We start from the raw sequence: 15530 nt of genomic DNA on the forward strand, positions 1-15530 counted from the left end.
AGAAGCAGGCTCCATGCACCGGGAGCCCGACGTGGGACTCGATCCCGGGTCTCCAGGATCGCGCCCTGGGCCAAATGCAGGCACCAAACCGCTGCGCCACCCAGGGATCCCTCCTACACTCATTAAAACACAAATGGAGTGCTTCTCTGTCATTTTATTTTAGCAAAAATCTAGAGATTTGCTAGATAAAATATATAAATAGATTGAAGGTTGAAAAAGGCAGCAGATGTCCTCCTTGAACATTTCCATGTTATATACTCTCTACTATGTTGTTGATATAGCAATTTGTGCTTTATTTCATATATCGACTTACTTGCTGGTTTCCATTTTTAGACTGCAGGCTAAAGGGGGCAGGGACCAGGGCCCTCCTATTGTTGAAGATCAGCATCTAGCCCAGTGCCTGGAACATACGAGGTCCTAATGCACATCTGTTGAATTGAATGGAACTGTTTTCTTTAGTTTATTTGATAAATATTTCTAGACCATCTGCTAGGTGATAGAAAAATAATAGAGAATATAGCAGATGGAAATCATTGCCCTCATGGAGTTTCCATTCCATTCCATTCCATTCAAATGATTTGAAACTTTTAAATATTACTAGAATTTCATCTCAGAAACCCTTTGAAAATAACATCATAACACATATTTATTGGGATAGACTAAACCAATGGTTTCTCAGAGGAAATTATATGACTAATTTTTTTCTATTGGATGATAATCCAAATAGGACCAACAACATTGAATCTCATTCATTCATTCACTCATTTATTCAACAAATGTTTACTGAGTCCCTACCAAGTGCCAGGAAGATACAGTCCCTGCACCCTGGAGCAAAAGGTCTAGTGAGGAAGAAACATAATACTTCGGTTTCCTATGGGTCCTATAGTAATTACAACTTGGTGGCTTGAAACAACACACTTATTTTCTCACAGTTCTGGAAGTCAGGACTCCAAAATGGGTTTCATGAGGCAGAAACCAAGGTATCTACAGGTCCATACTCCCTCCAAAGGTGCAGGGGGGTGAATCCATCTGTTCCCTTTTCTATAGCTTCTAGAGTTTCATTCCTTTCATTCATTGGTTAATAGTCCTCTTCTTCATACATAAGGTCAACAACATAGTATCTTCAAATCTTTTTCTGCTGTTTTCATATTGCCTTCTGCTCTGTGTCCAATCCCACTCTGCCTCTTTCTTATAAAGGTACTTGTGACATCCCACATAGGTTTTTCAGAATAGTCTACCCATCTCAAGATCTTTTTAACTTAATCACATTCTTAATATCTATTTTATTATTTAATGTAAAATTCAGTTTTCAGATACTGGAACCTAGATATCCTTGAGAATCATTATTTAGTCTACCACAAACATTAATGAAATAATTTAAAAGTATATGATTAGCAGTTAGATATCTTAATGAAATGGGCCTTAATTTTCTCATAATATTAAAAAATACTAAGATACAATAATAGAACTTTTAATCACTCACAACTTAAAAAATATTCCAGAATCATAATATATGCCTAGATAGATGATGATTTATAGTAAAGGCTCAAGAGCCTACATCAATAATAAATGTGCTAGAAGAAGTTGTAAATTTAATTAAAGCAAACTAATAAAAAGAAAACAGAAGAGTTTTGGGGCAAAAAGTTGTTTTAATTTAGAGCCTAGGGGGTGCCTGGCTGGCTCAGTCAGTTAGGTAACTGAATCTTGGTTTTGGCTCAGATCAAGATCTCAGGATCTTGAGATTAAGCCCCAAGTCAGGCTCTCTGCTCAGTGCAGAGTCTGCTTGTCTCTCACCCTTGTTCCTTCCCCTTCCCCCCACTCATTCTCCCTCTCTCAAATAAATAAATCAATAAAATCTTAAAAATAATAAATTGATAAAATCTTTAAAATAATTCGAGTCTGAGAAGATTCAAAATATCAAAATTTCCAAAAGATTATACCAGTGAAAATAGGAAGGAAAAAGCAGATAATTACAAAAGATTTGCTAGTCTTTCAGAATTAATAAAAAGTAAGAACTGGGAAAGAAAAGAAGATATATGTATTTCTATATATATATATATATATATATATATATATATATATAGAAAGAGCACTTCATCATCAGATAATATAATTTTCCAAAAAAGAAGAAAATCTAATTTTCTCTCTACTTTATCTGCAAGTAGGGAGACATATCATGAGATCTTAAATAAATAAATAAATAAAATTAAAGCAATGCACTCTTGTATATATCATTATCAAAACCCTTACCTCCGGGACAATGTTTAGCTCATACTATTTTATTTAAATAGCTATGGCTTAAAAAAATATATTCAATCTGTTCTTTTACAAGGAAATTGTGCACCAAGGACATACGATTATTTTTCCCTTTAGACTAAAGCTAAAGGACATGTTGAATCACAACCAATTTGGATAAATAAAAGTCAATAAAAGAATTTCTCAGATCTGATATGCATTCTGAGAATAATAATTTATTTTAATTTAACACAAAAGTTCTTTTAGAGATACTATACTGATTCAATATACATATTTAAAGGGCAAAATGTTAATGTTAAATTTTGATAGGAAGCCAAAATATGAAGTAGGAAGAGAATTTCTTATTCACACATTTATAATTTGGGGGCACCTTGATGACTCTGCTCTGTCTTTTTTAATCTATTACAAAATAAAAGCATTATTATTTAACTCTGAATCTTTGTTAGAGAGAGTTAGAAGTGACATGAAGCAAAATAATGTAATCACTTTGAATAAATATGTAGCACTTCTAAACACCGGATTCTCTAGTAGTAAAAATACCTTTATTTACATGGTTTTCAGATTCAAATGGTTGATTTCTACATATTTTAGCATTCTCATAGCTTTCAAGATTAGTATTATCTTTCCATTTCTTAAAATTGCTACTAAGTATGTATCTCTTATAACTGCTGCTTTTCTGCTTGTAAATTACTATGTTGGTTTCTGTGCTCTCTCAATATGTTACTGTTCTTTTTGTTTTTTGTTTTTGTTTTTGTTTTTTTACACAAATATGAACTTCAAGAGTCCCATTATCACACAGTTGGTGGAAAGCAGCATGATATGGTAGAAGGGCTGCTTTGACAGTGAGATAATCTAGCCAATGTCCTAGCTCTGTGACAATTCAAATAGGTAAACTTGACCATTAAGAATAGAACTCTATGATCTTAACAGACTATGGTTGATGATTTAGAAAAATGGCCACTCTTATTCCCTTTTCTACTTCCAGCTCTTTTATAACTTCGCAGCTTCTCTATCAAGAGATGAAGTATATTTCCAAACTCCTTGAACCTAGACTGGTCTTGTGATTTCGAATGGTTAAAAGAAAATGTAGCAGAAATGACACTGTGACAGTTTGTAAGTCTCAGCATCAAGAAATTTTGCATGCTCCTGATTTCTCTTGGCACTCTGAGCAGTCACTATATGGAAGAGCCAGAGCCACAGGGGATGAGTGAGTGATCACTTGAACCAAGGCCAAGGCAGCCCAGTTATCTCAGTTAAGAATGTCTTTGACCAGCATAGTCCCAGATGACCCAGGAGCTGACCACAGATATTCATTCAAGCCAATACTAAAAGAACAGCCCAAGTGAACCTACCCTAAATTGCCAACCTTCAGACTTATCAACTAAATGCATGGTTAGCTCCTACTTAACCTACTAGATTTGGGATGGTTTGTTACACAGCAAAAGCTAATTAACACACCAATATTAATAGATATAGGCTGAGTAAAAGAACATGTATCATTGAAATGGAAAGAATAATTTCAAAGGTTATTTCTATTTTTGATATAACATTCTATATCACTTTTTCTTCTATTTTAATATAGCTTTTTTATACTAAGTTCTAATTTGAGAGAAAAATAGGTATTTCAACCTTAATTTTTAAAGACTATACAGGAAATAAAAAAGAACTATTCTTCATTGTTTATTAATGCAAAGATGATTTAATTACATCCTATTACAATAAAAATTTCATATTTGACAATTTATAATTGAAATAATGTTAGCTCTGTTTAAAAATAGAGCTTGATGCATTTCTTAAGGATTCTATATTAGCCATAGACAGTACCTTAAAATTTTTGTTCATCACTTAGTAATTCAAATAAATAACATAAGTATTATGCATTTGCAAATTGCTTCACATATAGAAAAGAAGTATAATGCTAATAGATTATCAATCAAAATCATAATAAAACACTTTACCTGCACAAGTATTTATGAGTGGCAGCAGAATTACCAGTTTCCATAGCAACCTCATTTCCACTTTCTAAGGTCAAAATTTCTCCCATACAATCAGCAGGAAAAAAAGTGTCTATCTTCCAGTCAGTAGCTCAAGAGTCTGAAAGAGACAAAATTGTCATGAAATGACAAATATACATTAGATACTTAAAAATGTATATGAATTTTTTAACATTATTCAATTTATTAATAAAATATTGTTATCCAATATAAAGCAACCTAAATGTCTACCATATATATATATATATATATATATTTAGTTTTGCAAAGTTTCCATAATTTCAATTCATATTTCCATAATTTCAGTTCGTACCTTAGATACACATGTCATTTGCTATGAGATTTGAGGTAGTAGATAATGGACTGGAATGCACTTCAATTGAATGCATTATGTGGATTAAAACTTTCATTAATATAATTTTGACTTTAATTGCTCTTAATGAGGATTAAAAACATATTAAGCCAACTCCTATAATTCTGTTGTTGCTCTTATTTCTGATCCTATGCCATTAAGAATAGGATAAAATATTACTCTATCTTATATTAATTAACAGTGATTTTATAAATTTCATGGACTTTTCTAAGTTTTTTGTTACTATTTTTGAGAATATATTCATTAAGAAACATGATCTTTCCTAATGTTACTAGAACTAAAACTAATATTGTGCTACAAAATTTTTACAAGAAATGAATTCCTAGAAGTGTTATCTTTCAAATATGAGACATGCTTTTCCTATTGTCTTATATCATAATTTTCTCTAATTTATTTTGACAGGCTATCTTATGAAAAAAGAAATTAAGATAAAGTGTTCTGTGTTCCTTACTTTGAAAGAGAAATCTAATAAGGAGATTCTTAAAACTCATGATCTTAAAATATATTTTATATATTCTCTCTCTCTATATATATATAGAATAAGCTCAGAATAAACTCATCTAGGTTACAATTGATAAAATGATTGTATATCATATCAAATGATAGTACCCTTTGGGGATTTTTAGCTTACATATACAGTTTTCTTGCAATTTTATTTTATTTTATTTTATTTATTTTATTTTTTAAAAGATTTTATTTATTTATTCATGAGAGACACAGAGACAGAAAGAGACAGACACAGGCAGAGGGAGAAGCAGGCTCCAGGCAGGGAGCTGGACGTGGGACTCAATTCCGGGTCTCCAGGATCACACCCTGGGCTTCAGGTGGTGTTAAACCACTGTGCCACCTGGGCTGCCCTTTTTCTTGCAATTTTAAATACTTTTGGAAATATGTGGACTTTTTATGTGATGCTAGCAGATAATGAAATTTTGAATATTTCCTGATATATTTTTAAATTTTAAAAATCTTTCTTGGGATGTCTGGGTGGCTCAGTCGTTGAGCATCTGCCTTTGGCTCAGGGCATGATCCCGGAGCCCCGGGATCAAGTCCCACATCAGGCTCCTTGCATGGAGCTTGCTACTCCTCCCTCTGCCTCTTTTTCTGCCTCTCTCTGTCTCTCATGAATAAATAAATAAAACCACTTAACAATTTTTTAAAAATAAAAATCTTTCTTTTTTTTCTGTTGCTAATTACTTCAACTGAAGTAAAAAACTGACTATATTCAACTTTAAGGTTTTACAAAATCTAAGTTAAATGCTTTCAAATTTAATCAAGGAATAGAAATCCAAGGGAAAATAATTAATATTCAGTTAATAAATAGGCTATATTGAGTTGATAATGTTATTGAGTTGAGAGTCTTTTCACAAATTCTCCCTTTCTGTTCTTTTTACCCTACGAATTCTGACTCAACTTCCTTATATTTAAATGAAGTAATATTCTATATCAACTCCTCATTTATGTTTTCAACAAATATTTATTTATCGGTTTATTTATATTCATTCTCTGAAAGACATTAGATACTTAAGTATTAGTAATGAATCTAAAAACCTTTGTCCACCTCAAGGTGCTGCTGAGTTAGGGACAAACAGGGCTAGGCAGGGCTAGGTAGGGGCCCACAGAAGCAGGCTTACAAAATCCCAAGAATGCTGAGATGTACATTCAGGCCCTCAGGGGCAACTCTGTCGGAACCCCTCTCACTTCAGTGAGCTTTCTCTGTATCTTTTTTTTTTTTTTTTTTGGATCTTTACTTAATAAGCTTCTGTCCCTTTACTCACTCTCCTGTGTCCGCCAGATTCATTCTTCAACTCTGTGAGACAAGAACCAAGATCTCCTGTATCACTGCCATCTTATAAGAGACACAGACACTTAACAAAATCAACACAGATCAACCACAAAATCAAACACAGATATATACACAGGTGAATATTTATTTGTGGTAAATATGGTAATGTTTTGAACTAAAAAATGAACTCTATGTGATCTATGAGATGGGGTTCAAGTAGCATTTTTGAGCTGAAGTTTGAAGGACAGATAGCTCTTAGCCAGGCCAAGAGTGGGTGTACATGGTATGGGGGGTGTAGGAGTGCAGGGATCAAGGTGGGTAAGGATTAAGAATGAGAGTAGCAGTCTAAGCAAAACGGAGTAAGTAGGACATGGTCATGAGGCAGGACTAAATTTGCATTTTCAAAGACCTGGAGAAGAACTGGTTTCATGAAATCAGAAGGACAATGGCAGGAGACAAGGTTGGAAAAGGAGAAAAAGGCTTGAATACGCCAGGCCTGTAGGCCATGTTAACAAGTATGGATGCCATACTTTCAAATTATAATTGAGGATTTTAAGCAGGACAGAATTTAATTTATATCTTACAAACACCACTCTGGCTGATGTGGAGAATGGAAGGGATGGAGTGAAACATGGACTTTTGTAGTCTAAGAAACAGATGATGATCCTTTTGCCTAGAGTAGTGGAATCTAAGATAAAGACAATGTGATCTCTGAATGGTCTTCCAGCCTGAACTCTCTTGTTCTTTCCATGCCTGTGAATATCACATCCAAAATTATCTTTCTAAGACAAAGATTTGGTTTCATTATGCCAGCATTCTGAAACTTTTGATCATTCTCTACTGTCTAATCATCTAAAGCCTTTGGAATGGTATTCAAGGCCTTATACAATAAATTTCTAACTGTTCTTTTCCAGCCAGATTACTCAGTAAATACTTCCAGTATAGGCTCAAGGATCTACTCTCTTTTTATATTTGATTTACTTTGCATATGTATCATACATTGTCTCCACATGGATGCTCTTTGACTTGCATAGAATTCTCCATTGGAACCTACATCTCCCTTAAAAATCATATAATGGTAACATGACCATATATCTCTATTTTTCCCTGACAGTTTCTATTTATTGAAATGTCAAAGCACAACTAGTAACAGTACCCCATTCCTCCTCCCAAAATGTCCTAGTTTACAAGATAAATTATATGACCAACTTATCTGATGGACATTCATTATTTTTCCAACCCAGCATTTCTTTCCTCTTCTTCTGATAAAAAGCTCTGTGACTTTCTTTTGAGGAACTGCTTCCCTAAATATCTTCAGTCCATATAATTAGAGTAGGATTGCTTTTATCTTCTAGCTCCAGGGATGAGGATGTAACAAGGGCCGTGTCAATCAGAAATCCATTCACTTCACTACACTATTTTGTAAAAGGAGGGGCACATAAGCCAAACCAATGACAACCAAAACCAGGACCTTTGTCAATATTATTAAGATGATTAAATTGATATCATAAAAATCTGTTAATTAAATATATTTCACAAGAGCTCTCTTAACCAAATTTTGTAAACATGGCTAAAAACTCAATTTCTCTTGGCAAACAGTTTACTAAGTCCTTGCTCCAACTACTTCTTATAGGATCTAATGCTCCTGGGTTATAATGCACACAAACCCAATTTCCAAAAGCCTCCAGATACCCAGGAATGGTTCCTTCTTCTTTAGGCTAACATAATTATTCAAAACATCAAATCTCACAGAAGCCCCCCAAAAATCTAGCTAACCCTACCCCACCTGGTATCCATGCTTCCTACATTCCCAACTTGCTTTTGACCCGTCCCTGGTACAATCCCTTGCGTGGCCCTTGTATTGTCTGGATCTGCAAGAAGAGTTCTGCTTCACCTATCCCAGCTGTGTATATCCAAGTGTTACTGTGCCGTGTTCTCCCTTCCAAAAAACCTATAGTCATACCTGATACCATGAAATTATGAAACTATCTGCCATGCTTATACCCCTGGAATTTCCAAATGTTAACCAATACAATGAAATTTTTGCCTAATCTAGTTTTTATTGTATGTTTATCTCTTGCAACCAAGATAATCTGAATAGTACATCGTTCTTCACATTCATTCATTTATATGAAGTGTTTCGCAAAGCTCCCAGAGCAAACTGACATGATATATATCTCCTGAGACTTGTATTTATCAAAGCCTCTGTATTGCCAGAATTTTCATACCTTACTTTGAAGATAAACACCATGTGTAATACTTGCTCATAATACTTGGTGTGATATACAATGTAGAGCTCACAGTTATTCCATAATATGTGCTTGGTTTGTATTTGAAAGCCAAATAATCTAGTATTATCAAGGAAAAAACTAAACTGGGAACCTAGAGATATTGCTTCTACTGTCTCTCTCTCTCTTAACAAGCTGAGTAATGTTGAGTGATTCATTTATAATCACAGTGACTGCCATTTTCCTCTTATGAAATGGAGGTGTTTGACCTAGAGATTACCTTCATGTTTCTTCCAGCTCTAATATTCTAAAATTGTTTGATTCAACCCAGCATATAATTTCATAGTAAATATTGCACTTTACCATCTGGGTGTTTACCAGCATCCTGTAATGAGGGCAAAGCCCAGGAGACATTTTATTTGGCAATACTCTATAAAGATAGGTTAATAGCTATTATTTATACGTTGGTTGTCATTTGTAAAAGTTCCATTCGTGAAAGTTTAAATTACAGGAGGAAGGAGAGTACTCTGGCTCAATGAGAACCATCCAGATAAGAAGAGTCTGTTATTTACTCACAGCCAAATGGCCTAGAAATATTCAGTAGGTAAAATTTATGCTCGTCACTGACATGAAAAGTAGCCATAGGAATTATTCCTAGGTTCCTAGAATCCTAAAGATTGCCTGAAGCAAAATAAAGAAAGTTAATACATAAACTCAAAAGAATTTCCAGAAGCTCTAAAAAAGTTTCAAAGATGCACCACCCGCATTTTGTTTTTGATGAAACTTTTAGGCCATGCAGACTTTTAAATATCATTTTGACCTAGAAAAGTGGGTGTCTTGACCCAACTGCTAATATCACTGTTGTATTTTTACTGAACAAACTTTGTTCTCTCTAGACCATGTGTGTTTCTTTTTTCTCTCATGGAATTCCTCATTACAAAAGTATCAGTTTCAAACACTACAACAAAAAGAATATGCATCGGTTCACAATCCCTTTCTTGCAATTCCAAAATATATATATTTTTAAATCTGTGAAAGTTATAATGTCCTTGTAAGTTGGATGGCAAAATTCACTGGGTGGTAAAACCTGTCCTAAGTTATTGTGAGGTTGTTCAGTCTGTTTTATCCAATTTATTGAGTATTTACATGTATTGTTGCTCAACCAGAAATTTTGGTTGATAGAGCTATTGCCCACTGGAGGTATTGTCTAAATACATATGAAATTATACTACAGTGTTTTTCACTGTGGCAAATCGGGATCAGCAAACTACAGAATGATGACAAAATTTGGTCCCCTATCTATTTTTGTAAATAAAGTTTCCTCGGAATACAACATGCCTGTTTATTTATGTACTGTGTATAGCTATTTTTGTACCACAAATGCAGAGATGAATAAGTTATACCACATGAGACCATATGACCCTCAAGAAAATATTTATTATCTGGACCTTTACAGATTTAGTTTCTGGAAGTTCTTTTGCTCATCCTTACTCTAATATATTCTAAACCCTAAAATATATTTGGCTATAAAGATTTCAGGTAAAGGATTGTGGCACTGTATTTCTTTAACCCTATGTATATGCACTCAGCAAAAATATTGTTTGTTTAGCAGAAAAAAATGGGTCCTATATTTTGAAGTAGCTTCAGCTAGTCAGTATCCTGCCTTAAATTGACCTCTTTGGATCACGTGTTGTTAACAAGCATCTGACCCTAAAAGCAGGTAAGAGAAGAATCCAGAAACAAGTGCTGTGACTGTGAGGTCACACTCAACATTAATTATTCTTAACCCAGGCAATGCTAACAGTTTCTTTGTACGGTTCAGAATAATTGCTTTCTTAGAATTGGAAAGCTATCACTCAGTCTACCCCTTGGCTATAAAACCATTCATCAGTCTATGAATTGCATACAATTGCCAGTAAACCAGGAATTAACTAGGAAAGTCAACTATTGGCTAAACCTCAAGCAGCAGGGAAATTCAGAGGGGGTGGGGGCTGTTACCATATTCAACTGTGGTATTATAGCAGACATGGGAGAAATGTGATTTATCAAAAGAGAGAGATTCTTTTTCTTTTACAAAAGAGGTTTCCAACCTGGGACAGGAGCTTAAATAAAAAGGCAGGGCGTGGAGCCCCCAGGTGGCTCAGTTAGTTAGGCATCTGACTCTTGGTTTCAGTTCAGGTCATGATCTCATAGGTTATGGGATCAAACCCTGAATCAGGCTCCATACTCAGTGGGGAGTCCGCTTGAAAGATTCTTTCCCTGTGCCCCCTGCTTCCCAAATAAATAAATAAATCTTTAAAAAAAAAGGCAGAGTAGATGTGCACGTGTAGCTCTACAACAAGCCTTTGGAAGGAGCTCAGACAGGATTCTAGTGGGTACTCTCCAACTACTTACAAGCTTCATAAATGCTTAAGATGACCTATTACATCACATTGTAGGACAGAAGGAAAGCATGGGAAGTTATCCTTGTCCAACTCTCAGTCTCTTGCTCTTTAATAATAGAGATATGTAGGTGATAACATTTTGGATGATGGAGAATTATGTTCTTAATACACTCTTGTAGAAATCCTTAGGTCAATTACAAATTATACCCATTCCTTACCCCTTCTATACCACTTGAAATGATTTTTCTCACTTTGATAGAAAAAACAAAACCAACTACTGCTACTACTGAATGGTTTGGTGATTGGAATGGTTCTAAATAAAGGGTAATAGAATGGCCCATGCAGGAATATTACTTAAAATATTGGCCAACTTCTCTCTCTAATTGTATCTCACTTATATTGCTTTAGCATGAAAGGAAACCATTGTTGAAAGTGCATTAGTCCTAATGGGCTTTATTCTTCCTCTACTTATGGCAATATTGCTTTGACACTAAAGAATTTTGTAGCAGAGATCAAGATCCATTTTCAGATTGTGTGTTCATCATCAGAACAAATGTGCTCAGCACTAATTGCCCTTTTGTTTTTAATTGACCAATTAATTAACTGCATCAGATAAATTAAAAATCCCAAATCCATTTTCTTCAGGTAACTTTACTGTTGTATTTCTGTGTGATCAAATTCCACAGATGGACAGAAGAGAAGATGCTTAACAATTTTTACAACAGATTTCCAACCTCAGCATTCATGGAGTTATTTACTATCAAACTAAATCAATAATAAATTAAAAGATGAAATATTTATGATCTGAAAAAATCTGACTTGGACTAGGAAACTCCAACTGCCATTAAGTCAGGCAAAGTAGCAAGATAAATTGTACCATCACAGTCTTTGTTTTCAGAATATAATGCTATCACTTATGATAATTGTTATGCCAGCTCTCCAAATAGGCAGTCATAATAGATGATAGATTAGTAGAAAGATATAACACAGCGTGTTTAATGCAATCACAGAAGAAGTATTACTTTTTTTCTTAGAGGAGGCATGATTACATGTTAAGTTGTTAACAGCATGAAATAAATGCAAATATGTTTGTTATGAAAATAGAATTATTTGTACATTATTTTTTTGTTAGAGCAATAAGCAGTAGAACTTAACTCACTCTTCGATATAGTCGATCTCAGATGCCTTCTGCTTGAGGAGTCTTCCTGAAAGAGATCAGTCTTGAAAAACTGATTTTCTAACTGCTAAAAAATCATACTTTCAATGGACTGCAGAATTTAAAGAAAGTGTATAGATGACATAGGTCAGCCTTTTGCTTTCATAGGTGAGGCCAGTGAGGCCTTGAGCAGGTAAATGTTTATTCTAATTCAGTTCATGACCTAGAGTAGACCTGGGACTTATAGGCACAACCCTGACAGAGGGTTCTCCTTACTAGTTGTTCCTCATGATCTGCCACATAGGACATACCACCCCAGTCTAAATAGCTTCAGCTTCTGTGGGTCCATTTTCCCAAATATAAAATGCAGGTAATGAGACCTTCTAGGAATGCTCTTGGTGTTTATGCTACTCAGAATAAGAGAATGCAAGTTGGGGGATACTGGTTTGGAGGACTTGTAATGTCCACTCTCCACTCCTAAAAGGATGACAAGAAATACCTGTTTGGCCAAATTCATGTTTATTAGACTTATTGCAGAAAAGGAGACTACTATTTGACATGGTCTTAGCACTACCTTGGGAGGGGAAGTTATGGATGATATATATATATAGGATTTCATGGCCTGAGCCGAGTGATTTTAAAGTTGTTATTCCAAGACAAGAACTTGAGTAGGACTGGGCAAGTTTATGCAATAATAGCTGTAGATTGATGGGTACCATGAAGTGAGACTTTTGATGTGCATCCTGAAATGTTAAGTTTTATCCTGTAGAAGCAAATATTTCCTGAAGCAAATAACTAAATGATTTTTTCTTTCAGTACCATTTAACATAGGGATAGGGATATGCCAGTTGTAGTTCCCAGTATAATAGAGTAGATGGACTGTTAGCCAACCGCGAAAACAAGAAGTTGGGAAACTTTTTCTGTATAGCATCAGACAGTAAATACTTTAGGTTTTTGCGGTTTGGTCTTTGTCACCACTACTTGAACTGAACTATTGTAGCATAAAAGCAGCCATAGACAGGATAGTAACAAATGGAGTGGCTGTGTTCTAATAAAACTTTATTTATCAAGAAACAATATATGATAGAGTTTAGTCCAAGGCTGCAGTTTACCAATACCTGGCTAAAGAATGACATGGAAAGTAATTTCTGGTGGTTAAGTTCTCAGCCCCAGCCTACTGAATATTTGATTAAGCTCTGGGGCAACAGAAAGCTGAGAGTCATAGAGAACACCTCAGATAACAAATTTCAGAAATATCTAGATTACAAAGAATGAAGTATATGCATTTATTCAGTTATTTTTAACTTTGCTACTGTATAAAATATACATATAATATATTATGACATATGATTTGGTGTATATATGTGTGTGTATGTGTATGTTAAACAGCAAGGAACAGATTATTTTACTTTTTACTTTTTTTAAATAAATTAACCAAAAAATAATCAAAACAAGAATATTTATAGCAAGATCCTCTTAAAACAGATATGTGTGATGTGTATGAAGTATTTTTGTTTTGTTTTGGGGAAAGTATAAAATCTGGGGAGAAGTATTAGAAGAGCAGAGGAAAAAAAAAAACCTTTTAGTTCTTTCTGTGCCTAAGAAAAAGTAGTCTGAATATGAGAATATTTAAAAAGAAAATTTTCTGCTTTGCTACATTCTTCAAATTAAAGAAAAACAAAACAAAACATCAGTATAGGCCAAAATATTACCTAATTCTAATAAGTCATACATATAATATAAATGTTTAGATATTTTTATATACTATATATTATATAATACTCATATTATATATAATTATATATTATATAAATAAATATATATATTAAATCTTATACTTAGGTTTAAAAAATTGATCTACTTATTTAGAAGTAGAGTATGGTGGAGAAAAGTGACTTTATATGAATCAATATTTAAAAACCGACACAACACAAACATATGGGGTGAATCTGCCAACATTTAATATTTGCCTATTTTTTACCTAGTTGCCAAAAATCAGATATAACTAAGACTGCATTAGTAAAATCATAACGGTCAAAACAAGGGAAGTGTTATTTTTGTCTTAATGTGCACTTACGTAACCACATGGGGAGATTGTATTCTCTTCTAAACATCATGGTTTAAGAAGAATTTTGACAAATTGAAACTCCCTCCTGGGGAGAAGGGTGAAGATGATGAAGTGCCTGGGAACTTATGAGGGTCAGTAGAAAGAAATGAGTATGTTTAGCCTGGAGAAGAGAGGATTTAGCAGGCGGAGAAGAGCCATCTTCAAATATTTGAAGGGCTGTCTTGTGGAAGAAGGATTAGACTTATTATTTGTGTCTCAGGAGAGCAGAACTGTGACCAAAGGGTAGACATTTCAGGGCAGCAAATTTCAGCTTAATATCAGCCCAGAGCATTTTAACAAGTAGAACTGTTTAGCCAGTGGTTAAGCGTACTGGCTTTGAAACCTAGACAGTCTGGGCTACTATCGCACAACCTACAGATACTTAATAGCTTTGGTGATTTTAGAGAAAATAGAATAGCCTTTCTGAGCCTGAGTTTCATGATAATTATAATGGAAAAAGTAGTATCTACTACATGGGTTTATATGAGTATTCCATGAAATTGTTCCTACAAAAAAGTAAAAGTGAAATGGTTTCTCCTTGAGATACCAAGTTCTTTATCATTAGGATTATATAAGGTAGCTAGATGACACCGTTTCTGGATATTATAGAGAGCATTTCTGCATCAAGGAGAAGGTTAAACTAAGCTTCTTAAGCCCTTTTAAGCTTGTTTATTTTTAATTCTATTTAAGAGCAGGAAGTCAGAAATCCTCTGGACCAGGGTTTATTCGGTGATAGGCCAAAAGCTAGATTTTTGTATCAGAGTATTTAAACATTGAGGAACCCATATAAAAATTAACATTTGGGTTTCTCTTTCAATTTCTGAAGAGATACCACCTCATACCGGTCCAAATGGCTAAAATGAACAATTCAGGAAACAACAGGTGTTGGCAAGGACTCAGAGAAAGGGGAATCCTCTTACACTGTGGTTGGGAATGAAAACTGGTGCACTACCCTGGAGAACAGTATGGAGGTTCCTCAAAAGGTTAAAAAATGGGGGGGCCCCTGAGTGGTCTGTTGGTTAAGCATCTGCCTTCAGCCCAGGTCATGACCTCTGGGTCCTGGAGATATCAAGCCCTGCATCGAGCTTCCTGCTCAGTGATGAGTCTGCTTCTCCCCCTCCCTTTCCCCTTTCCCTCTGCTTGTGCTCTCTCTCTCTCTCTCAAATAAATAAATAAAGTCTTGGGATGCCTGGGTGGCTTGTTGGTTGGGCATCTGCCTTCAGTTCAGGGTATGATCCTGGAGTACTGG

General features: G+C 34.6%; 1 protein-coding gene across 1 annotated transcript in view; it reads right to left on the bottom strand.

The window, feature by feature from the left end:
• The window catches only part of CNTN6 (contactin 6), a 271711-nt gene that overhangs the window by 209709 nt on the left and 46472 nt on the right, over window positions 1-15530 (bottom strand). Inside the window, exon 2 of the mRNA XM_072785346.1 lies at window positions 4215-4350. Coding sequence (XP_072641447.1) covers window positions 4215-4269 — 55 coding nt within the window. The 5' untranslated portion in view covers window positions 4270-4350. The remainder of the gene's footprint in view (window positions 1-4214; window positions 4351-15530) is intronic.

This window comes from Canis lupus, chromosome 19 (genome assembly GCF_048164855.1).
Source record: "Canis lupus baileyi chromosome 19, mCanLup2.hap1, whole genome shotgun sequence".
In the NCBI taxonomy this organism is placed as follows: domain Eukaryota; kingdom Metazoa; phylum Chordata; class Mammalia; order Carnivora; family Canidae; genus Canis; species Canis lupus.